General features: G+C 39.8%; 5 protein-coding genes and 1 long non-coding RNA gene across 7 annotated transcripts; 3 read left to right on the forward strand and 3 right to left on the reverse strand.

Moving 5' to 3' along the window:
• Nucleotides 1–20: 20 nt before the first annotated feature.
• On the reverse strand, nucleotides 21–334 carry lmgA (lemming A). Its single transcript, XM_015179832.2, has one exon. The coding sequence runs from the start codon at nucleotides 306–308 to the stop codon at nucleotides 51–53; it is 258 nt and encodes an 85-aa protein (XP_015035318.1). The 5' UTR covers nucleotides 309–334; the 3' UTR covers nucleotides 21–50.
• A 330-nt stretch (nucleotides 335–664) lies between these two features.
• Nucleotides 665–1,474, forward strand: LOC117184274 (uncharacterized). Its single transcript, XR_004469598.1, has 2 exons — nucleotides 665–909; nucleotides 970–1,474. It is a non-coding gene; the product is annotated as an uncharacterized lncRNA (long non-coding RNA).
• A 1,313-nt stretch (nucleotides 1,475–2,787) lies between these two features.
• LOC4817988 (uncharacterized) lies at nucleotides 2,788–16,850 on the forward strand. Of its 2 annotated transcripts, XM_015179830.2 has the most exons (6): nucleotides 2,788–2,990; nucleotides 10,974–11,144; nucleotides 11,247–11,308; nucleotides 12,097–12,277; nucleotides 12,452–12,684; nucleotides 15,859–16,850. In XM_015179830.2, exons 2-6 carry the CDS (start codon nucleotides 11,125–11,127, stop codon nucleotides 16,617–16,619), a joined length of 1,257 nt encoding a protein of 418 aa, XP_015035316.1. In that variant the 5' UTR covers nucleotides 2,788–2,990; nucleotides 10,974–11,124; the 3' UTR covers nucleotides 16,620–16,850. The 2 variants fall into 2 exon arrangements, with proteins under 2 accessions (XP_015035316.1, XP_033236987.1); XM_033381096.1 differs by lacking the exon at nucleotides 2,788–2,990 and having other exon boundaries at nucleotides 10,617–11,144.
• A 234-nt stretch (nucleotides 16,851–17,084) lies between these two features.
• On the reverse strand, nucleotides 17,085–18,212 carry Pmvk (Phosphomevalonate kinase). Its single transcript, XM_033381098.1, has 2 exons — nucleotides 17,874–18,212; nucleotides 17,085–17,817 (listed from the first exon to the last, which is right to left on the reverse strand). Exons 1-2 carry the CDS (start codon nucleotides 17,945–17,947, stop codon nucleotides 17,334–17,336), a joined length of 558 nt encoding a protein of 185 aa, XP_033236989.1. The 5' UTR covers nucleotides 17,948–18,212; the 3' UTR covers nucleotides 17,085–17,333.
• Nucleotides 18,213–19,075: 863 nt separating this feature from the next.
• On the reverse strand, nucleotides 19,076–20,717 carry Hakai (E3 ubiquitin-protein ligase Hakai). The gene is made up of 3 exons (XM_001357220.4): nucleotides 20,272–20,717; nucleotides 19,700–20,211; nucleotides 19,076–19,637 (listed from the first exon to the last, which is right to left on the reverse strand). Exons 1-3 carry the CDS (start codon nucleotides 20,618–20,620, stop codon nucleotides 19,194–19,196), a joined length of 1,305 nt encoding a protein of 434 aa, XP_001357256.3. The 5' UTR covers nucleotides 20,621–20,717; the 3' UTR covers nucleotides 19,076–19,193.
• Nucleotides 20,718–21,020: 303 nt separating this feature from the next.
• PCNA2 (Proliferating cell nuclear antigen 2) lies at nucleotides 21,021–22,065 on the forward strand. Its single transcript, XM_001357219.4, has 2 exons — nucleotides 21,021–21,217; nucleotides 21,277–22,065. Exons 1-2 carry the CDS (start codon nucleotides 21,110–21,112, stop codon nucleotides 21,934–21,936), a joined length of 768 nt encoding a protein of 255 aa, XP_001357255.2. The 5' UTR covers nucleotides 21,021–21,109; the 3' UTR covers nucleotides 21,937–22,065.
• Nucleotides 22,066–23,352: the final 1,287 nt, after the last annotated feature.

The raw sequence follows: 23,352 nt of genomic DNA on the forward strand, positions 1-23,352 counted from the left end.
CTTGCTTCTCGTTCCTGCTACTCCACTCGTTTTCGCTTCCGATTCCTTGTTTAGTGTATATTGAATTTCCAACTTTGGCGGCACATGGGACACTGTTTGTTCAATGGTTGCAAGTTGAGCCACTTGACAATGCAATGCATGTGGAAACAATGGGAGCAGACACCCCACACCAGGGGGCAATCGTCACCGGGCAGCGCACACTCTGGGCAAGTGCTCTCGAAGGACATGCGACAAATACCGCAATTCTCATCATTCGCTATCCAACGCCAAGTTGCAACTCCCGTCCATGACTTGATTGTTACTTTCATTTTGCGCACATTGGTTTACACTGGAAAATGTATCTGTATCTGCTGCAATGTCCGCGAATTGCAACAAATTTGTCCGTGACTGCTAAAAACGAATGCTGTCGCAATCTTCGTTGTTTTTCGCAAAAAAATATAGCGTTTTTTTTTTTCGCCTGTTCTGAAAATAGGTCGTACGTAGTGATGGCTGAATTCTGTATCGATGTATTAAATCACCCCTAGCTAAGTGATCGATATGTGCATTAGCAGCTGCAGCGATAGCTGTTGTGAGTTGTAAACGTGTTTATGCTCTTTTATATTATAAAACTTGTAGGATATTTACGTATTTATATTCATTTTAGGAAATAAACTGTCAAGCTGAAGTTATAAACTTCAATTGAAATACTTTTGGAAGCAGTACAGATTTTAAAACGATAAAAATAAAAACAGTTTTATCACTATCGGTGTTTTTGTCCACAAGCAATCGGTGTGCTGCCACCACCAGCTGAGATCGCCTTTGAATTGTACAGATACAAATTTGTTTTTTCAATTTAATAGGAACTACGGACTATTTGGAAAAGTATAGATTGAGCGTGCGAATATCCTGAAATTTCCCACAACATCATAAGTAAGCGCTTCCAACAAATTGTGCTACTACAAAAGAAAACTAAACCAAAACCAATCACAGGATTCATTCGGAACCAAGAGTGAAGTGCCAATGCGCCTTGATCAACATCAACCCATCACCAAGTTGTTCAGGTTTTCTGAGAACCAGTCAGTCGGCGTTGTCAAATCAATCCTGCACCCATCGGAGGTTCACTTGAGTGGCATCCATGCATATGTAACTAACAAATCCCTTTCCAGGGAGACGTATACATTCCGGAATGCACTGATATGCCTAGAAGTCCTAGAAGATATTGCGTGATAAAACCAAAGTATTTCTGTATATGGACATATGTAGGTACTGTGAGGCTCGCATCCATACAACAAGTAAAGTAATGAAATTATTGAACTCGCGGAAAACAGAAAGAAAAGGTTCATGGGGGAAAACCTCTGCCTAAGACGATGCACGGAATGCAGAGGACATAAAAGTGAGAACGTCTCTTACTCGTTCTCGATTTAAACGAGGATTTCTGGATAGTCGTAATGGATTATCTGGACATATTAAACCAGCTAAGCTTTGCTTCTACAAATGTGTATATTTATCGTTACAAACATATTGACACATCTCTCACGAGCATCTGGAAAAACTGCTGCAGATTGTTGGCGAGCATGTGGTTAGCTACGAGTCCGTATTGGATGACGATCGGCATTTTGGGGAGACACAGCACGAATATCGAAAATTTGAGAATGACCTTTCGACGGACCAGCAGCGGATGGGACAATCTAAACTGCCTGAAAATGCTCAAATCTTTGGAAGCTTATTTGGACTTTAAAGACGAGAAAGGGTTATGTTATGTTATGACCAATATGGCTGGATTATAGAATTCTAGAAATCCATTGGATTTGTGTATGCTATCCGGCAGTATAAAATACGAGCCGCAAGTCCATCGACATTATGACACCCTCTGAAGAGGAGACCTGGGGTAAAGCTTCCCACAATGTAAGCTGTGATCACTACGCATTAACCGATGAGAAGAAAGATTCGGGTATGTGTCTAGCTGATTTAAAAACAGGCATTTGTCAGCTGAATATGGTTATATTACTTAAAAAAAAGTATCATTTTTCCGCATTTATTGGTCATAACGCTGACGATCATTATCCGCTAGCCTATGAAATGCACTATTTTTTCGACCAGGTATTCGAGGAACTAAGTAAATCTAATTGACAGACTTACGTAAAATGTGGATTTTTTCTTAGTTGCTACTATAATGCATCATCATCATTTTGCTGGTGTTGCATTATTAATAATTTCAATAATTATTTGGAGATTGCGTGTTGGGGTTTGTTATACAATTTGAATTATAATTCGTCCACTGATTTTTCTATTTTCATTTTGGCAGCGGTTTATCCGCTGAGAAATAACTTCGCTTTTTTGATTCAAAATACGTTTTTCATAAACGATGTATCGTTTGTCGTAAACAATCGTATCGATTGTGCGATCGATGGTTTTGCCTTTTTCAGCACTGAAATTAAAGCGGCAAAAATTTTAAGTTATGCAAATACAAATAAACCCGAAAAATTGTGAATAAATGTGTTTCAATCTAATGCGCGGAAAAACGGAAGTGAATAAATATATCATGAGATATCGGCGGTATGTCATAAAGCAGCGAAGTTCCTTCCGCTTGCAGAATACTAATGTTTTGGCTGGGGTAAGGGTAAATGTGTGATTTAATTTCAATATCATGGTCACAACAGCGCATAAATCTCAATATTAGACAAATGCCAGCGGATAGGTCTGACCCTAGGTCAGATCTCTAATCAACAAGACCCATGCCGTGCTTCGGCAACTTCCCAAAGCTTTTAATGCTCGCATTCTATGCTCCCCAATACTCCTCTCTTTGGCGGAGGTAGTGCCGAAGTTATGGTCGCTTCGGTCGCTGCTGATTCCAACGGCGATTGTTGAACCGGACAGACGTGTCGGGTGCTCGAGCTGGCTTTAATCGGAAAGCTTTTTGTTTTGTTATTAATTACGCGACGTGCGACGCGATCATGTTTTAATTTTATTTTGTGCCCTGGGAATGCATAAATCATCAACTAACACAAAAAGTATAAATAGTTACCCAAGTCCTGAGCATAAAAAAACCTCAAAAAAGAAAGTACTTGCAAAGGGACGTGATTGAAAGTTGTATAATCGCCAAAAAACAAGTGTGTGAAAGGAGTCTCGAAGGAGAAACGTGAAAAAAAAGTAAAGTGAATGCCTTGTGAGAGTGAATAAAACATACAAATACGAGCACAACAAAAGTTAAATTTAAAAATAAAACCACTACAAAAACGTTTTTTAAGAACCTGTAATTGAAAACGCACTTGAATTACCCCAACACATGTGCACACACGAACACACACATGTACGGAGCAACAAAATCAAACCCAAAACGGAGTGCGAATACACTGTGCAACACGTTGTTGACCCTGAGGTGGCAAGAGCCCTCGTGATATTCCAAGAATAACAACAACAGCAGGCAAAACGAGTGTTTTGTACCCCCCCTCTTGTTCTCTCTGTGATCTGCCCCTCTCACTACATCTCTGTATCTTTCTGTGTAAGCAATTATTTAGCATAAGAATTTATGTTGCAGTTTATTGCACTGCTCTCACCGCGATCTCTCTTTTTGACTCTGGCGGTTAATGCACCTCCCCCCTCTCCTTCTGGCGGTTGAGGTACCACCCTCACCCTGTCCTTCTGGCCTTTGTTGCCTCATTTTTTTGCTGTCCAGAGGTGGCTGTTCTGTAACAAGTGTGTAAAGAGTGGCTTTCTTCAAAAGGCTCTCTTTAAAGGAGATTCTTCTCTTCTGTGGTTGGTTCCGGTTTTGGATTTTCTCCTGGATTTTCTCATATTCCGAGAAACAATTACGTATCGTACACTTAGAGAAATTGGCATATCAAATGTCATTAAATGAAATAAAATTCAGACGTTTCCCAAGACCCATTTGAAATCAATCCTAAATTCTTAAAATTTTTTTATATGAATTATTTATTTATGGATCTATCAAAACGCATTTTTTTTCTTCCGTGTGTTGATTACAAATGAAATGCAAAGTTTTATTTCATTTGAAAATCGTTCACTGAATTGCGGATTTTTGATTCGCTTTGATTTGTCTTGCCTTGTCATGTGTCTCTTGGTCATAAAAATGCTGCTAATAAATAAACAATTATGAAAGATGCGAATTTTCGAATAAGTTTACGGTCAATTTAACACTTCAACTGGTTTTGAGATGAACAAAATAAACCATTTCTAGAGATAGGATAGTCGTTTGTTGCCAGCCCCCATACCATAATCATTGACTCATCGAATTAAAGTTCTTGGAAATTACTCAGGAGTCCGCTGATTCAATAAATTATTTATGCATTCTGCTTAGAAACCAGTATAGATTGTTTCTTGATAAGATCGGAGGTTTCCGCAGACAAGAGACTGTCTATTTGAACTCTTTAGGATAGATAGAAATACACAAAACATTTTAAGAAATGTTGATCCAATAATCTATCTATTTATCTCAAATAGGATTGTATTTTATTGGAAGTTTCTCTTGAGAACAGTAGGTAGTTCTAGAAGATTGTAAAACCTTAAATGTACAAATACCACGTGTAACCACTATCAAATTCAAGTTCACTGACATCTGAGTATCGCTAATAGTTTTACCCCTGCTCTTTTAACAAAAATTGATTGATTACGTAGTATGTTTTGTTGATCCCAGCGATTAAATGGTTCCAAAAAACTCTTCCTTTCACCCCGTATCTTATCTGTTATCGAATAGACCGAAAAATACCCATACCTAATACGTAGTAAGCTCCCAAAATGAAGTTCGTCAGACGACATTTCATGAGAGGATAGGGGGCTGTGACATGTGTCCGACGACTTGCAATCGCTCACCTGTTGCCGTACGTAGCACTCTTCCGTACATACGTATCTTTAGAGCCTTAGCCATGGAACAATCAAGTGATTACTGATACAAAATTGAAGTAAATGAGTTGACAAACAAAAAAGATTTCAATGAGAGAGAGAATGTGCATACAATGTTTTTTTTTTTCAAGGAAGCATCTCCTCAAATGCGACGTGCATTGAATGAATGATTCACATGAGTCACTCACCTAAGAATACTCGCCGTCCCAGAGATGAACACGAACGCGGAACTGGAAAAAAGAGCATTCACGATGAGAAAAATTAAAACCGATTAAGGTGCATCCGAGAGGATTGTCTACGATTCATTCATAAAGCATAAAAAACGTACACAAAGGGAATGTAATTAAATTCATGGGAACGGATTCTACAGATCCATGTAATAATCTTTTCCGTTTAACACTGTAAATACATTTAGTTTTCAAGGTAAACCAATTTAGAGAGACCTTTATCGGGTGTAATCGTTGGCATTATCTCTGTAGAACATTGGAAATGCAGGGACCTCAGGGTTTGAGGGGGTACCCCCGTCAAGTACTCAAGTTAATTGATTACGGTATGGTTTGTAGAAACAGCAAGGTGAGAGCGAGAGAAACAGACACAGCGAGCGAGGAGGCACCTTCAATTTGGATTTGAAGTATTAGTAGAAATTATTGCTTTAAGTACTATGTGAGAAGGGATCTATAGGACTGTATTTTGGAATGATTTTCTCTCAAAGATCATACTCTATTTGACACCAAAAGATGTTTTTGTCAAGTAAAATTATTCCTTAGATGTTATTCTGGAACTACTCTATTTTCCATCTCCAGATTGAGGTATTCCCCAAAACTTAAAAGAGACTTCGCTCTCCGTTAATTTTTAGAATACATTCTCCGGACCTCTTAATTTTTGTGTCATTTATGAAAGTAAAAATTTTCCTTTCAATTAAATCGGAACCCCATTTCCAAAATTGATTAATAGATATATGTATGTACATATATGATTTCTGTTTGCTTTTCTGGCGATTCGAATGGCGTCTGAAATGTTAACAAATTGTCGGGCACGAATCGAAAACATTTGCAAGCTCCATTACGCTTGAGATACTAATTCAAAACATCAACAAGAGAGCGCAGCGCGTGTTCTCCAAATATGATAAATTTCTGTATGTTTGTTCGAAAAGAAATATACGAGAACGAGAATCTGCAGTTGCACAAAGTCCGCTGCTGGCAGACGGGGTGCCATACGGGCATTGCGTGGCATGAAATGAAACTCGATTGCAAATGCAACTCAAACTCGATCGAAATGCAAGTCACTCGAAACGCGATGTCTGATGTCGCTTGATGCCTGATGCCTGTCACAGGCCTAAAGTTAAACAAAAACGAGGCCATTGCACGCCACTTTGCCGTCTGTTGGCTTCAGTATTACCATGAACCGGGGGAGCCAAAACTGGCCAGCGGTTAATGACACCTTCTCTCCTACCACTCTGCCCCGACGTCTGCACTGACCTGAAAATTCTGAAGCCAGTTACAGAGGCAAATATTGAATTGCCAGTGGCGTGTGAACGATTTCATTTGCCGGGCTATTGGTATTTACACTTACAGACGTTTAAATCAATAAATAAATAAGCAATCGAGCGAGGAATCGTCGCCACCCATGGGGAATCGAAAGCAAATATTGTAAGAGGAATAAAGATGGGAAGATCTTAAGCATCTTTACTTCTTTAGAAGTGTTTGGAAGGTAAAGAACAGAAATGGCAGAATTGCTAACCGACCGAGGGGCACTGCTGCATGATGTTCGACGTGTAGGAAAGGATAACAGAAAGGAATCTAACTAGCAGCTGAAAGTTATTCCTACCTAATAGATCACTTCGAAAGCCACATCATTTTTTGAATTATCTTGTAACGAAGATCTTGATCTCCCTCCAAGCCCCGCAGCAAAAGTTTTTCTAGTGGGAACTAAATTTGAATAACTACTTAGCGAAAACCCTCTATAACATGGAATATTAAATAGTTACTATCAAGTAGATATACAATAGATGTTTCTCCCTCTTGACACTCACGAGAGTGAGTTTATTCTATGGTTTTTTTTTTGTCTACCTTTTTACTTTTTGGTGATTTTCCAGTGGGAGATTCTAGATAATGTTCATTTGTGCCGTTTATTGTTTATACTCTCTACAGCAACAAAACTTGTTTTGTTGCCATAAAATTATACTATATAGAGGGAGTATATGATGGAGGGAGGTTTCTGAAGGCGGCTGACGGGCATATAAACAATTATTAAAGCGAAAGCCATAAGATATTAACTGGAAATTCTATTAGAACTGCATCAGAGATGAGCTTACAGAATGAATGATCATGAATCCAAATTAATTGCTTGATATATAATAATTTGAGGGAAAGAAAATGGAATTTTTCCAGTGATTTTCCACAGCAGAATATGGGTTTTTTATAGCTCTATTAATTAGGATAGTTATTAACAATAGGCGGTCTAAAAAGGGCATAAAATCCCTCTTGAAATACGAGTCGAATGGAGTTTGACTACTTTTATATCTTAAGCGCTTTTGTACCCATAAAATCATATATTTTATATGATTTATCCAATGAAAATTTCGGAATTTATTTTAAGGCCCAACCTTTGAAAATTTATTATCCGAAAAAAAGCCAAAGATCGTTTTAGATATCCCACACAAATTTGATTTGGAATTTCGGAATAGCTTTTGTGCTCGTTCCCTGTTTTATTATTACTCGTATTTTGATTATTTTTTGTTTATACAAGAATTCACCGCATTGCATGCCTCGCTTGAGTGACTCGAAATTATACACTGAAATCCGAATGCTATTGTTCGCCGATTTTCATATTGTTTTTGTACTTTCGAGCGGAAGTTATTCGCTAGCAAAAATCCCTGTTACCTGTGTGTGGCATGCGATTTGTATTGAGCAGAGTAGAAGCCGTTTATGGGCCAGTTCAAGGGCCAAAAGAGAGCGTAGCAAATTGCCAAAGTAATATGACAGGTTAGTGTACTTGTACAGCAAACTTTTCGCTGATTCATTTCTGGCGAGTTCTGTTTAAGTTTGGGGTTTTCTAAATAAAGGTGGATCTGACAAAGCAAACTGCTATATGGGGTAGTAATTACGAGTATTATATGTATGTGTTCCAGCTGACTGCAGCTAAAAGTTGATTGACTTGATTCATGGCAATCACAATTTATGTCAAGCGGGATTTTCAACTCCCAATTGGTTTGTGTTTTTAGAACAGATTCACATTATGATGCATTGGTTGAAGCACACATTTTCTAAGAATATGTAAGTGAATCCCCACTGAATGAAAACAGGTCTAAATAATGGCATTAGCAGAAAAAAAAACTATGCAATATCCATAGCAATTGAAAACCGGTTTTAAGTATTCTTGACAGTCGCAGAAGCTGGAATTCTTTGGCCCTTTATGTTGTTTGAAGCCATAACTAAGCTTTTGCGAGGCACTCCTAAATTTTAAGGGTACAAAAGACTCAAATTCTTCTTCTTCTACTTGCTTCTAAGAACTATATTCTGATTAGAAATATCGCTAGAAATATTCCAAGAAATAATTATAAATTTTAACTTTACTGATGGTTGCGCTTACTTATAGCTCTTAGATCTATATATATGAATATTCTTTATAAAGGGTGGAAGGAATTACAAATCGAGACTGATTTTGAGCTACTCTGCATCTAAATAAATTCAAATTAAATCACGGCACTTGGGCCTCCACATAAACGGTCAATCTGCCCTCGCCGTGGCTTATATAACACCTCGAATCAGTTTGAAATAAGCTTCACGCACAAAACGTGTAAACATCAACAAATTGCATTACCTGTAACAACGGAAAACAGTCACAAATAACATGAATGCTATTCATTTCAGTGAAACTCAATTGACATTCAAGTCAATCCCCTTTGATTCCTTCGCTTGGGTACCCTACCGCTATTCCACCTCAATCACATGTGAGATCAATGAGTGTGCTGTTGAGTCGCTTTTCAATTCAAAACTGTCGTCGAAAGCTCTCTGCAAAGTCATGCAGACAATCAATTGATCGATTTGTCGCAGTGCTCACATGATTCGCTGTGATCTTTGAACTTTATAGCAGAGCTTTTTTGTTTCGTTTGTCGAATTTAGGCGCTGAAAGATCTCTTGCTCTTACAGTGGGTACATATTTGCTTTTGTTATTCATTTCACACCTTCAAAAATTAAATGAAAATAACACCAAGAATTAGCTTTATCTGCACTCAAGAGATTACGTTCCAAGTATGAACCTTGATAGATAAACCCCACCAAAGAGATGTCTTCTAAAGAAAGAATAAAGAATTTCTGGTATTTTTTTTTAATGAAATTCAGTTTTCTTAACCTCTTTGTTATTATTGTTATTGCCTTTTATCAATTTGCAATCATTAAAAATCAATTAGCAACCTTTCGATAAGAGTTCTACAAAGCCTATAATGCCGATAAGAAACGTGTTGCTTGATTATTTCCCATAAAATACAGCAAAAATGCTATCTGTAATCAGAAACTTAAGATCTTTCAACCACTGCCTAAAAGTATGCTTAAGCTGAAAGCCCTTCCCTTGCCATTGCCCTCCTCCCTCTTACCAACTTCCTCGGGTGGGGCGGGAACGATATGGCCTCAATTTGCAGACCCGCTTATCGTTCAAAAAGCGTTAAGTAAACCCAGGTAGACAAGCACCACTGTGTTACGGTTATCTCCATGGGAGTACGAGTGTGTATTCGTGCCAGAGTGTGCATGGTGCATGGAGCATGGTTTAAAAAATAAGTTTCAATTACAGGAACAACAACAACCAGTCTCATCGCTCAGAGACACACATTGAGAAAAACGGCTGGGCGACAGGTGTCACAATCCAGCAACAGGTTACAGTGGGACACATGACATGAGAATGAGTCTAAGAAAATGTACCACTTAAAGTATATATTAAAGATGGAAAGGGATTATTATCAAATTATTAAGACAAATTCCAGAATATTGAAGATCTTGAGTGACTAGTGCATTATAAATAAATTATAATATAAATTGTCCAGTTTCTCATTTGCAAAACGCATTTTAAAATTAACTTTTTTTTTAAGAGATAACAACTTTAAATCAATCAAATTTCTATAGAAAAACTCCCATAATCTTTTAAAGAATGCCATGAAATAAAAAAAAAAAATCAACTTTTTGCATTTGTTAATCAAAAAGATAAAAGTGAAACAACACAAATCAATTCAAGATAGCGGAAATGTCATAGAGTATTGCCACAAATGTTTTCTTGAAATTAAATCAGGGAAAATATTTTCAAGTCACCTGTCCCACAGTGCACACAGAAAGAGTCGAGAGGGAGTTACAGCGCGAGCAAGAGAGCGGGAAATCCGTGCTCTCTCGCCACTTTTGCAATTGACAGTAATCTATCATGCGCGATCGATTGGCTCTCTCCAAGCGTTGGTTGCCTCACAGCCCCCTCTCTTCCGCTCTATCCGCTGTGGCCCACTCTCGCCGATCGCACCTTTACGCTCACGATCCACTCTCTTCTCTCAGTCCAACTCCCCGTCACGCTCTTCTTTCAATCAAACTCTCATCTGTTGCCTTGCTCTCTGTTGTCTGATGCTTGTCGTTGGATGAGTTAATGCAGTCCATTCGGTCGGTGAGCGTGCGCAAGGCGTCTTAAGATAAGGTTGGACATTGCCAGGGTGTTCTCTTTTGAAGATTTATTTTCCTTGTATGGGTATACATACACGCCACATTCTATACCTGCTTGGGGGAAAATTCATATTTAAGCCAAATCGAAGAGAGCGGTAGGCCCTCACCTTAAAAGTATACACATTGATGAACGGTAGCCTATCAGGCACCTCGCTTTTATCACACACGCGCTCGCTCTCGCGCCCGCTCTCGCACACGTACACACCTGTTCAGAGTCAATAAGAGAGGACGCCAGAGAAAGCCCCCTTTGAGAGAGAGAGAGAGAGCCGCAATTGCGAGATATTGCGCTAACACTTCATTTGCCGATAAAACCCCAAAAGCTCCACACACACGACACGGCTCCACGCTCTGCGGCGTCACAGAGTTTTTCTGAAACTAAAGCGAGCGCACATTCCAGTCCAGCCGAAATCTGGATGTAATTGATTTCCCCCCTTTTAACAGAAGCAACAAATTAATCAAAACATTTTACAAATCAACCTGCTCCCATTCTTTTTGACACCAACAAACAAAACAAAAAAAAAGAAGAAGGAAACAAGAGACAATCGGAGATATAATAAAATTAAATTAAAAAAGCATATTAAAAGACGACAAAATGTGCCGCTGCTGTCAAAAGTAAGTGAACCTTTTTTTTAGCCGCTGTTTTCCGTCGACAGTAAATTATTTTTTACTAACATTTGAAATTGCGTTTTTTTACCCCCCCTCCCCGCCCCGTAGCTGTTGGGAAGATTTCTACTGGAACTGCTTTGAGGAGCGCTTTTGCTACGATGAATCGATTGGTAAGTCACTCGAAAACTATGGCTATTATTTGATCAGATTTGACGGTTTTGACGGAGCCGGGGAGCACTCACAGGTGAGGAGCACAGGGGGAGGGTACGTAAGTGAGTGAGTGAGTGAGTGAGTACACTCAAAGCGTACACTCACATTCACATTCAAAAGTAGATCTTGAAACGCACCATGCGCCATGCGACGATATTTGCGCGTTTTAACGTGTTTGGCATTTCAGATTTAGATTGTGCGGACAACAACAAAAAAGACGAAACAACAACGAAATGCAGTAAAATGATATTATGGAATTTTTTCAAATATTCAGTTGGGCCTTCAGTGATTTGTAGATGTAGATGCAGGTGGAGTTCGAATTTCCATGAATATTATATAATGCTAGAGAGAGTGAGTACTTTTAAAGATAAATGCAGGATTTTTGTAAAAATTAGTAATTTAAATTTTGTTGTCTAAGAAAATATGTTTTATATAAATTGTGAATCTATATCTACAGATCTACAATTAAATCTTGATGAATTTTATGGACCCCTAGTATATAATATTTATAGCAGGTTTCTTTCTGAGGATAATCCAACAAACTGAATTTTAAAATTTAGCTAAAAAATGTTTACAACTTTAAAAGGTACATAGGAAAATAACTAAAAAAAATATATAAAGTAACCAGTAACCAGGTCTTTCGGGGTATTTTAAGCCTCAAACCGTCAAAGTGGGCCTCTCCTTTGAATCTGAGATGTATTAAAATTGCTCACGAATTTTCCTTCTTTTTGCCCACTTGTTTTTGCAGCCAATTACAATCCCGAAGACGACGAGGACTATTTGGCCGCTCAAAAGAATGGCCAGATCATTGGACGCATACAGCCAGCAACTACAGACAATAATAATTCCTTGACTGTGCCACAACAACCGATTTGCGATCAGCCGCAAATGCGGCAAAACAGCTCCGGTCTGGGCCTGAGTCTAATGAGGTACTAATTGATAGATCAAATTTTGATCTCCCACAAAAACGATCCAAAGATCATATTTAGCACATTGTTTGCAGAGAGGCATCCGATTAGCGATTGGCTTATAATTTGAATTATTAATTTACACACCAATCTTTCTCTCTCTCTGTTTGTCTCGTTCTGATTCCGCCCGTTTAGTGCCAAGATGCATGAGGAGGACTATCGTCGCGAGACGCAAATAAATGTACCCACACTGGGTCCCGAGATATTGGCGGTATTTGCCAATTCGCAGATCTTCCAAGACCATCAGCCCACAAAGTTAAATCGCATCAGCACAAAGACATATTTAGCCGGAATCCATTCGCCCAATCGGGAGATGCCAACGACGCCGCGAGTCAGCGATCAGGATCGCTTGTTGCGTCGCCTGGAAGGTAATGATGGACATGGTAGTGCCCATACACCACTCCTGGGTGGTGGCAATGGTAGCAAGAGTGGCAAGAGCACACGAAGCAGCAGCATTGTGTCCAGCGGTGTGCCGAAGGTTAAGTTCTATCTAAATTGAGGGGGCACCGCCTGGGGTGGGTGTATATTCGCAGTATTTGTGCCAAAGAATGATAAACTTTCGGAACACACACAAATGTGACTTAATATTATTAACTAATTAGTTCTAAGTGTTGCGCGATAGCAACAGAACATAGACACAACGATATATTCGACAAAGCATTTTCTATTGCTGGCATTTTAGTATTATCTAGAGCTCTAAGTTTCCATACTTTACGTTTACAATAACTATATCCTAAATAAGTCTTAATTGATGGACCTTGTAAAAGTGTAGTCCTAAAATAAGACCCCGAGTAAAACAATTTTTACTTATCACAAAAAAACTAAAAGAAATAACCATTTTCTGGATTCATATATAAGGAACTGAAGGAACACCTATTGATAATGATTCTAACAGAGCTAGATATATAGCTTATATCATATATTGAACTTGGAGGCATCAAATATGAATATTATTTATTGAAGAATCATCTAGGAAAAAGATTATTCTAAAGACTACCATCTCTCTGGCGATGATTTCATCGAATCAAGCTAAAGATATATACATACTTCTATCTCTACAAAATCCACTGCAACTCTTGGATTGGGAAAAAATACTGTATTCATTGGACTTTCCGTTCCTAGCAACTCTTTAATCTTCGAGATTTTAAAAGCGATATTCTTCTTGGGCGAACAGGCCCTCGATGTGCCTCGACAAAAACGTTTCGATTGGTTGAAAGACCCTACGAATTTTGCTCGAGCAGCTAGACCTCACTTCGAGTGTTCTTTCTAATTAAAATTCAAAAATAAAAACATTTAGAAAAGTTTTTTACCCACTTTAAGGCTGCTAATCCCAGCTTTATCCATTAAATTGTCAGTTTTGTGATTTGGAACACACTTAAAATCCATTTTGCTGACTTTACTTTGAGTCATTTTCTCAGGAATCTTATGGCTAAAGTGCGATATCATTTATGCACTTTGAACAATGAAATTGTTTGCTAAGCATTGGCATTACTCAGCAGCAGCAGCTAATTGCCTGAGATCGGATTAAACAACACACTTCAGTAGCGTTGAGAGGGTGTTCTTCCTAATGATGTGGAATTCCTATTCGATGTAGAATATAAATGATGAAAATTGAGAGCGGAGTTGAGAAGATTAGAAGAGATTTAAGTGAGGAATTGTTAACAGATCATGTCGAAATAGAAGCAAGAGGGACTAGTTAAACTTTTGCGAAGAGGTATAGGAAAAGTTTTATGAAGTAACCAATGAAATCAGATTTTAACAAAAGAATTGTGTGAAATTCTTCTCCAAACTTGGAGTCATCTCAAAGGTACTCGTCCGTACGTTTCTCTTCCATTAACCTTATTCTCATCGCCCAAAAGTTTTCCACACCTTTTGAAGCCTCAAATGCGGAAGAAACGAATGTAATCTGGAAACTGGGACCAAAATTTAATTAACAAAATTATTTCGCACTGACGAAGATACCGGTTTCCCATCTGGAGTTGGATTAACATTTTGTATGGGATGGGGTTCTGGTAGCCATTCAAACGTGGTGTACGTCAGCCATTAGTTATCACATCTGGAAAAGATAAAACCCGCAATCCGGCAGCTGCAATTGGAGATCATTTTTATGGGCGGTCAGGGCCCGCCAGCGATTTATCATATTTTATGCAAATTGAGAAATCATTATGGCATGAGAGTACACTCCACACGCCACCCTACCAACACTCTCTCCCATACTCAAACCGAATCGAATCGAACGAATCAGCCAATTAGTCAAATTCCCGATTTTGATTCCCTTATCGGAATCCCATATATAAAAATGTTAACAGCAAATAAACAGTGTGTATGAGTGGTGGTAGCAGCTTTTTCGTGGCCACCGTTCAGAGAGAGTTTTGGGCTGAATAAAATGTGAGATAAGAGAGTGGAAGACCTTGCAATCAGTTTTTCAGTTTTGTTAACGATCGATTCATTCTAAATCTGAGCTGATAAAAACCCTAAAGGCAAAGAAATTATCAAATTTCAAAGGGTTTTGGTATCATATTTCTTATAGGTAGGTTTTCTTTAAGACCTTTTGAAAATTTTAGAACAATGGAACCTTTTGTAGCTTAATTTTACATTGTGTGCATTTCAGAGGAACTGTCATCCCACACATCGTAAAAGTTGCCCTAGAATATTGTTTTCTCCCAAGGTTTTGTTGTATTTATAGATTATATGTACACATACATATATGTACTCATGATATTCCAATCTTAACGACGTTTAACTATTCATCACGTTTTTTGTTGCGGCTTTTGTGCTGAATGGTGAATGGACTTTTTATACACTGAGCAAAAACAGTTAAAGCCCATATTTTATTGCCTTTCGTTCACTGGCATTGCCGCAAAGGCGTCACAAGATATACTCGTATAATATGTAGTATATATTTTTATGGTTCTGACGTTGGCCGTCGGAACCAAAGTCTTTCCAATGGACGTGCCCTCAAACGTACATATGTATGTGCGTTTATATACAGTGCGTTTCAGTGCCTTAAAGCAGATATATAATGTTTTCTAATAAATTAAATAATGCAAAATAGCAAAATAGTTATGATAGAAAAATCGAAGAATGCAATGAATTTTTATAGGTTTTCTACAATTTAGACTTTATAATTTTGTATCGCACTGTTTTTCTATAAATTATAGGACAATCTTTGTATCGTAAATGTTTACTGAATCAGCATGATGACATTATTTTCTTGATAGATAAAGATTACGTGCGGTCAACCAGCATTTGAGGTTCTAGGATTGTCATACGGGTATTTCCTTTTGATAGAGGTTATGATTCTTTAAGATATAGAAACAGGGAAATTTCCTAAGAGTCTCCTCTTTTTTTCCAGAGTGGTTGGTTACCCCAGAGTGTTGTTTATTATCTCTTCGTATCTGTCATATCTGTCATGAACTCTAGGGCTCTTTATCTTGTTTGCCAACCTTTTATTAGTACTATCTGTTACGATACGTCAACTGATAATCTTTAGTTACGATTCATAGTAATGTTATATGATATACATATCCCATATTTTCCAGGCGATGCTACAGATTCAAAGACATCACCCGAGAAACGAATTACATTCACTTTGGCCCCATCCTCGGCAGAGTGCTCGCCCGAGGGAAGTCAGACCTTGTCCCCCAAAAAGTTCGAGGCCATTGCCGAGGAGGAGAAGGAAGACGAAAAGGAAGACGAGGAGGATTCCCTAGAGGAGGTTGTACTGCGACCCCGCCTCATTGATCGACATCCCCATCTGTTGGCCAATCCCAGTGGCCTGGCCACCACACCGAAGCGTATCCTGCGCTCGGCCAAGAGTGTGCCGCACATGCACGTGAGATCGGCGGCCAGTGAAACGGATATATTCTCCATCAGCGGCACTGTGAACAGCAGCCAGATAAGCATGACACCGGAGGTTCCCTTCATATCGTTCAGCAATCTGCCCAAGAACTACGAGGACACACCGACCATCGAGAAGTACCGCGTGTCGCAGAGCCTGTACTCCATTCAGACGGCAAATGCGGCGAGGGCCACACAGGATGATTACTCGATGCCACGCTACTTCCGTCGCTCTGCCATGCTCATGACCCAGAGCTCCGAAGTATTGCCTGGCAGTTCCTTGGCATCCATGACACCATCGGCCACGTCTTCCACGTCGCCCGGTTCCTCCAACAACGAGCTGCGTCGCCCGGAAAAGGAGAAGAGCAAGCGCCTCCAAATGCTGCGCGGCAATCTGCCGCCACTACTCATCCATTCCGTCTCGTTCAAGCGTAATCGCGATGAAGGCAAACAAGTGGATTAATATCCATAAAATTGTACTTTAAAATATATGTGTACCTATTGTTAATCTGTGTTTCTGTATTTTTGTTGTATCTGACTTAGTGTGTAGGTCCTGCGTAAGGGATTAATGTATTGTTCTATAAGCTATAACCTTTGTCCACTCTCACTCAGTATTCGGATATGTACTTCATTATGCATGTATGATTGATATTACAAAATAAAATTCATATTACTACAAGTAAATGTATTAAAACTAAAATTTCTAGGATTTAATGGAATTTAAAAAAAAATTTAAAACCCTTAGAGGTTGCCAGCAAAATTTTCGAAATTTAATTTAAATCCACATTCAAGTTAACAGCTCTTATTATTTATCAGGCGGCAATTTCAAATAAAAGAAAACCAAAATAAAATGTTTCTTGTTTCATGCTTGAATAAATAATACATTTATTATACATTTGTGACAAAAAATAGAGTACAACGTATTTTATTCCCCTCAAAGTGGAAGGACAGGCTTTCGTGATTTATTTCTTAATGAAATATGCAGAAAATAGTTAGTTACAGCAAGCATTATAAACCAAATAGTGCTATAGCTCAACGCTTTCTTAAAAATCAGTGATTTCCCTTAATTAATTCGTGATGTGTAAAGTGGTGATGTGGCTATAGCTATCTTAACCTTTTAGAATACATTTCATATAAAAAATACATATTCGAGTAAAATTTGAACAGTAATTTCCAGTTACTTGAGTTGCAGCATATCCAATAGCTGGTCTATAAATCCCTGATCATTCTCATCTTCATTAGGCACAACAAAGTCAAAGCTATCGTAGTCATCCAGATCACATTCGGAGGGCACATCATCAATGCCCTTTGTGAAGGTCCAGCCCCGGGCCTGACGCGTCTCTGGGCGTGAGGTAAGTCGTACCGTTCGGACCATATTCTGACCATAGGTCTCGCGAAACCATTTGATGTCATTCTTCCGCCGCACATCGCTGACTATGACGTAAGCGATCTGATCCAGGGGCGCCTCCTCCATGGCTGCACGGCAAAAGTAGCCATAGTCCTTGTTGCGCACCTCATCGCTCCACACAATCATATCCCGACGATACTGCTCCTTGTAGGGGCCATCGCTGAGCAAGGCACTAAGGTCCAATTGCAGCTTGCGCGCCCATTCCGATTTGATGGGCTCCGAGATCCGTACAATTATTGCGCGATTCGTTAAGCTATTGCATAGATAAAAAACTTCTTTAACTGAATGTTTTATTTGTACACCCCTTACCGCTTTTGTAGTCTCTCGGATATATAATCCTTGCCGCACTTGCGTTTACCACTAATTAAGACTATTTTCAACATTTTTCTGTTGACTAACTTTCACTTTTGGATGGCCCACGTTTGCTTTTCCAATGGCGCTGGCCCTCAATACTGCTGATGTTTGGTGAATTGCATCAGATATTCTCGCAGGCCTGAACTCTGGGTTAAACCTCAGGCATTGTTTCATCTTATTTATGGTAATTTCAGTCAAAAATTGATGCGAACATCGGATTTGTTTACATTTTCAATTTAAATCAGCTGCTGGTGTATCGATGGGGTCTATAGGTGTGTCCATAGTAAATATCGATAGTCCGCTTTGTGAGCGGGGTTTTTGAATGAAAACTAAATTTTTTGATTATTTTAAGCAATTGTTTTTGGCAAAATCCAAAACAGGGGATTGGGTTAAGTCACTAACCAAACAGTATACTGTATGGTTAGTGGTTAAATTCAACGAAGTATCAATTACTTTTCTTGAGCGGCCTATTCAAATGACAAAAGGTATATGAAAGTCGTCCATATTTTACGTCCCATGTTTAGTGATTCTTTGAAGGAATGTCTTTCAAAGAAAATGATGAGAAACAGTCAGTACAGTATCAGATAATTAGAAGCTATTGTTACTTTTAAGAAAATTTAGCAACAAAGTACATCTAATTTTGTTTTTTTTTTAAACCGTGTAAAATAAGACATTGATCGTATGCAAAAATAGGCGGTTGGTTCATTATCTCTAAAGCCTAATAAAATTAGGGAACAAATTAGGAAACGTTGGACAAAACAATTTGCGTATAAAAAAGTCTTTACCAAACACGTCTGATTGCATTGGTAATTCACAAAATACGAACACATTTCTATTGCAAAAATGTAATCCCCTTAAATTTACACAAGGGAATTCCCCTAAATTTTTGTTATCTACAATTGCTCTGACCAGTAAATTTGCTTGCATGTAAATATACGCAAAAATAAAACGAAAGAGAAAAATATGTACATGTGTATTCTCTATATGCTCCTTCTTGTTTTCGTTTGGTTTCTAGCTGCTTATGAGCTAAGTGTTTTTTTATCTATTTGTGTTTTGTTATTTTGAACCGTGCTAAATGGAATAAAATCGTATAAACAAAGTCAAAATGTTTGATTTTCAAACCGTGTAAAAACAGAATTAGGTGTAAACAAATGGCATTCTTTAAAATACATTTTTTTAATTTCATTCGATTCTTAATTTACAGTAACTTTCTTCTTAATTTAAAACCGAACTTGCCTAAAAAACCGCTGTTCTTGAGTGTATGGTGGTGGTCTATCATATCCTATATTGCGTTTGCTGCCAATTTCCGCTTGTGCTGCCCGCTGCACTGGCCGTCTCGTAGGTGGCTTGAGTGGAGTTGTGGGTAGGAGGTGGAGCAACGCCGCCACTGACTGCTCCCGGTGGCCCCGCACTGCCAAAGGAGGCCAGAATGCTGCTGTAGTATGATGCATCGGCTACGGACTCTGACTGATGGGACGGACCCTTTTTCAGCGACTGGTGCAGCGAGGCCTTGCCCTGGTGGCAGTCCAGGGCGTTGGCATTGTTGATTCTGGCCAGATTCGCCAGCGTGAGCGTTGAGTGCGCGTGGACGGAGTTTTGAGCGGCCGCAACGGCAGCGGCAGAGCCAGGCGGTGGAATGGTGCCGACAGACATGGCTGGAAGGCGCGACAAAGAGCGAGCAACGGAGGAGGAGGAGGACGAGGCAGGTGACTCGGAGAGCTGCAAGGGGCAAGCGTTTTTAGACAAGACAGCTTAGTTTAGGAGCCATAGGTACCACTCGCCTTGCGCTGCTTATGCAAGCCGCTCAGGTCCGCCAGCTTTGGGTCAACAACAACAACCCCGCCGCCCGCTGCACCAAGAGCCGTTGGTGGTGGCGGCAGCTGGGGTGCCACATGTCTGTGATTGATGTGAGCCTGCAGGTCGCGCTGGGACAGATAAGTGCGTCGACAACCCGTGCTGCCGTACCGACTGCCGCCATGGGTACACATGAAGACGGTGCCCAGGCCGCTCTGCTCAACTCTCAGCACCTTGTCGCTGCATCGAGGACAGCTCTTGATGGGCTCGGCGCGGGCACACTTCAGGCAGAAGACGTGTTTGCATGGTATCATCCGGCCATAGACGAGTATGGGCTTGTCGCACTGATCGCAACAATGGATCATGGGATTTAGTACCTTCTCGCCGATGAGGCTGACTTTGTGGTTCCATTTCAGGCGCAACATCGGCTCCGGTGGCCCGCGCGACAATGTGGTAAAGGTGGGTGCCTCCAGTTGTGATATGTCCGATTCCATGTCAACTGTTGGGGCAAAGCAATGGTTTTTGGAGGTTCAAATAATCCTTTGGGATGGCTTCTTACTCGTTTTGGCCATTACAGGCAAGGCCACCTGCTGCTGAGGCGCCGGCGGCGTCATATCCGCATTTGCTGTGGCCTGTTGCTCCTCCAACACTGTGGCCACCTCCATTTCGTTGTCCTTGTCCAAATCTTGCATGATGGCATCTTCCACATGGTCTGTGCTGGCGGGACTGCCTTCCAGGACGGTTGTATGTGATGCCACGGATGCCGCAGCTCCCGCTTCATAGGCGGCTTCAATCACGCTAGTGTCGTCGATCTTTTTGCCACGACCACGTCCTCGCCCGCGACCCCTGCCACGAGCTCGAGTTCCACGGCCACGTCCACGACCGCGTTTCACTTCTTCGTTATCCATTCGGTTACTTTAAATGAAGTTTATTTGGAAAATTTGCGTGTTTTTCGTTTGTTTTTTGTTAGAGCTGGGAACAGTGTGACCGCGGACTTATCCATAAAATATACCGTCAGAAATATACCGAAACATATCGTCTCATTTAAAAAATATACCCCAAATATACTGACGAATTCAAGATCTATTTTACATATTCCTCGTTTTTGATCTTCCGTGGAATATTCTCAGCTATATAGATCTCTCAGGTTTGCCCAAATAATTTTCTATGATTGATGAATCGATTTTGATTACGATGACCACCTTTTAAGTACTTGCTTTTGTTTTGACAAAAACACAGTTTCAACAAAAATATTCAATAGTCGCAGTTTGTGACGTCAATGTTGCTGAAATTTGTAGACTCATTTGTTGTCATCATTTGCTGAACAGCTGTTCGTGTCTATTTGTTTATTTCCGATTGTGAAATTGACAGAAAATATTTAAATTAATTTAAGTACGATGCTGGAGGCACGGTTTGGAGAGACTCTGCTTCTGAAGAAGATCGTGGATGCCCTCAAAGAGATAATCTCGCAGAGCACCTTGGACTGCACCGAGACGGGCATGCAGGTACAGTAACAATCCATTCCAACAAAGGATTTATACACTTTTGATATCCCCCCACTTAGCTGCAGTCTATGGACAATTCTCACGTTTCTCTGGTGGCCCTCAGCCTCCAGACAGAAGGCTTCGAAAAATACCGCTGCGATAGAAATGTCTCTCTTGGTTTGGATCTCAAATCCCTGGCCAAAGTCGTCAAGAGCGCCAGCGGCGATGACGCCGTCACCCTTACTGCGGCTGACAAAGCCGACAAACTGCTCCTTAGTTTCGAGTCGGACAACAAAAGTCGCACAGCGGACTACGAGCTAAAGCTGCTGAATCTGGACCAGGATCATTTGGGCATTCCCGAAACGAACTACGCCTGCATCGTGCAGATGCCATCCAGCGAGTTTGCTCGTATCTGCAGAGACATGAGCATGTTCAGCGAATCTGTGGTGATATCCTGCACCAAGCAGGGCATCAAGTTCTCGGCCAACGGCGACATGGGTTCCGCAAACATTAAGCTTTCCGATACGTCAAAGGGAGACATCACCATAGACGTGGATGAACCCATTACCCAGTCCTTTGCTGGACGCTACCTGAACACTTTCACACGAGCCACACCGCTGTCGGATCGTGTCAAGATTTGTCTAGCACCGGATGTTCCTCTGCTGGTGGAGTACCCTATTGAGGATTATGGGTATATACGTTACTATCTGGCCCCAAAGGTGGATGAAGCAGACGCCTAAAATGTTAAAGAAAACATAATGTGCAATATTTTCACCAAATTCGAAATATTCATCTTACTCTTTTTATACCCGATACTCAAAATGAGTATAGGGGTATATTAGATTAGTGTTGAAAGTGGATGTGTGTAACATCAGGCGTTTCCGATTTCATAATGTATATATATTCTTGATCAGCATCAATAGCCGAGTCGATTGAGCCCTGTCTGTCTGTCTGTCCGTCCCTATCAGCGCCTAGGGCTCAAAGACTACAAGAGCTAGAGCAACGAAATTTTGTATTCAGACTTCTATGATATGTCACTGTTACAAGTATATTTTAAAACTTCGCCCCGCCCCCAAAAAGGGCTGAAATCTGTGGCAGCACAATTTCAAAGATACGAGAAAACAGAAAAAGCAAAATCGTAGAGAATGACTATATAAACTGCATAACCAGATCTAAACTAGATCGTATAATTATTATAGTCAGAATGATGTAAGCAAGTTCGTTCTTTCTCGCTCTGTCTCTAACACACGTGTTTCATTGTCGGCTTTGCCTATTGCAAAAAGTGAACGCCTAGATCTGAGAGACTGTAAGAGCCTGCACAAGTATATTTCAAATTTCGCCCCTCCCCTTTCCGACCCGCAAAGGACGAAAATGTTCGGCAACAACAGATCTCAGAGCCTATTAAGGCTAGAGCAGCAAAATTTGGTATACACACTCCTGTTAGATCTCACTGTTACATGTGTATTTCAAAATATATAAAATAAACAATTGTATTTATATTAAATAATTTAAATTTTAAATTAATTTAAGAGGTACCAAGGGAATATTATAGAATTAAAATGTTTGTCAGATATGCAGAAAATGGTTTAAAAATGGGTGAACAAATATGCCCATACTCCTATTCAATCAAAGGGAGTACTGAAAAAAACTCCAATAATGAAGAAAAATGGATTCATTTTTGAGATACAATTATGTGGGCAGGGCTGTGGGTCTTAGTTTGCTAATAGCCGAATATTAAATTTTGGGAATATGATTTCTAATCATGGACAAAACTTAACCAATTGTTGACCAGATGATATTGAAATACTCTCCACGAAAATGATGAATGAAAAATATTAGCGCAGTTTAGGTGGAATGATAATAAGATAAGAATATAATGGACCTACAGGAGTTTTTATTATTATTATTTTCGGCGGCTTAACTCAAGTGGTTAACCACTTTAAATAAAGGGGGCTTAAGTGGGTTAAGTTAGTATTTTCTTCAGCATATTTTGTATATTTTGGTATATTTCTTGGGCTCAGACGAAAAATTGGGTCTTAATTGTGTGCCGAATTTCAAGTTTTCTTTGCCTCCTTCGTTCGTCGTTTTGTCGTTTGCCATTTTCTTTTTCCGCAGAACTTCGCCGGTCTGTATTGGATCCTTCTGGATCTGTTAGG

This window comes from Drosophila pseudoobscura, chromosome 4, assembly GCF_009870125.1.
Source record: "Drosophila pseudoobscura strain MV-25-SWS-2005 chromosome 4, UCI_Dpse_MV25, whole genome shotgun sequence".
NCBI lineage: Eukaryota > Metazoa > Arthropoda > Insecta > Diptera > Drosophilidae > Drosophila > Drosophila pseudoobscura.

Coding starts and splice junctions, on each gene's coding strand:
- lmgA (XM_015179832.2), bottom strand. CDS start 308: ATGAAAGTAACAATCAAGTCATGGACGGGAGTTGCAACTTGGCGTTGG.
- Hakai (XM_001357220.4), bottom strand. CDS start 20,620: ATGGATAACGAAGAAGTGAAACGCGGTCGTGGACGTGGCCGTGGAACT. Junction 20,212..20,271: donor GCCTGTAATGGCCAAAACGA/GTAAGAAGCCAT, acceptor TTGCCCCAACAG/TTGACATGGAATCGGACATA. Junction 19,638..19,699: donor GCTTGCATAAGCAGCGCAAG/GCGAGTGGTACC, acceptor TGCCCCTTGCAG/CTCTCCGAGTCACCTGCCTC.
- Pmvk (XM_033381098.1), bottom strand. CDS start 17,947: ATGTTGAAAATAGTCTTAATTAGTGGTAAACGCAAGTGCGGCAAGGAT. Junction 17,818..17,873: donor TCCGAGAGACTACAAAAGCG/GTAAGGGGTGTA, acceptor TCTATGCAATAG/CTTAACGAATCGCGCAATAA.
- LOC4817988 (XM_015179830.2), top strand. CDS start 11,125: ATGTGCCGCTGCTGTCAAAA. Junction 11,145..11,246: donor ATGTGCCGCTGCTGTCAAAA/GTAAGTGAACCT, acceptor CCCGCCCCGTAG/CTGTTGGGAAGATTTCTACT. Junction 12,278..12,451: donor CTGGGCCTGAGTCTAATGAG/GTACTAATTGAT, acceptor CCGCCCGTTTAG/TGCCAAGATGCATGAGGAGG.
- PCNA2 (XM_001357219.4), top strand. CDS start 21,110: ATGCTGGAGGCACGGTTTGGAGAGACTCTGCTTCTGAAGAAGATCGTG. Junction 21,218..21,276: donor GCACCGAGACGGGCATGCAG/GTACAGTAACAA, acceptor CCCCCCACTTAG/CTGCAGTCTATGGACAATTC.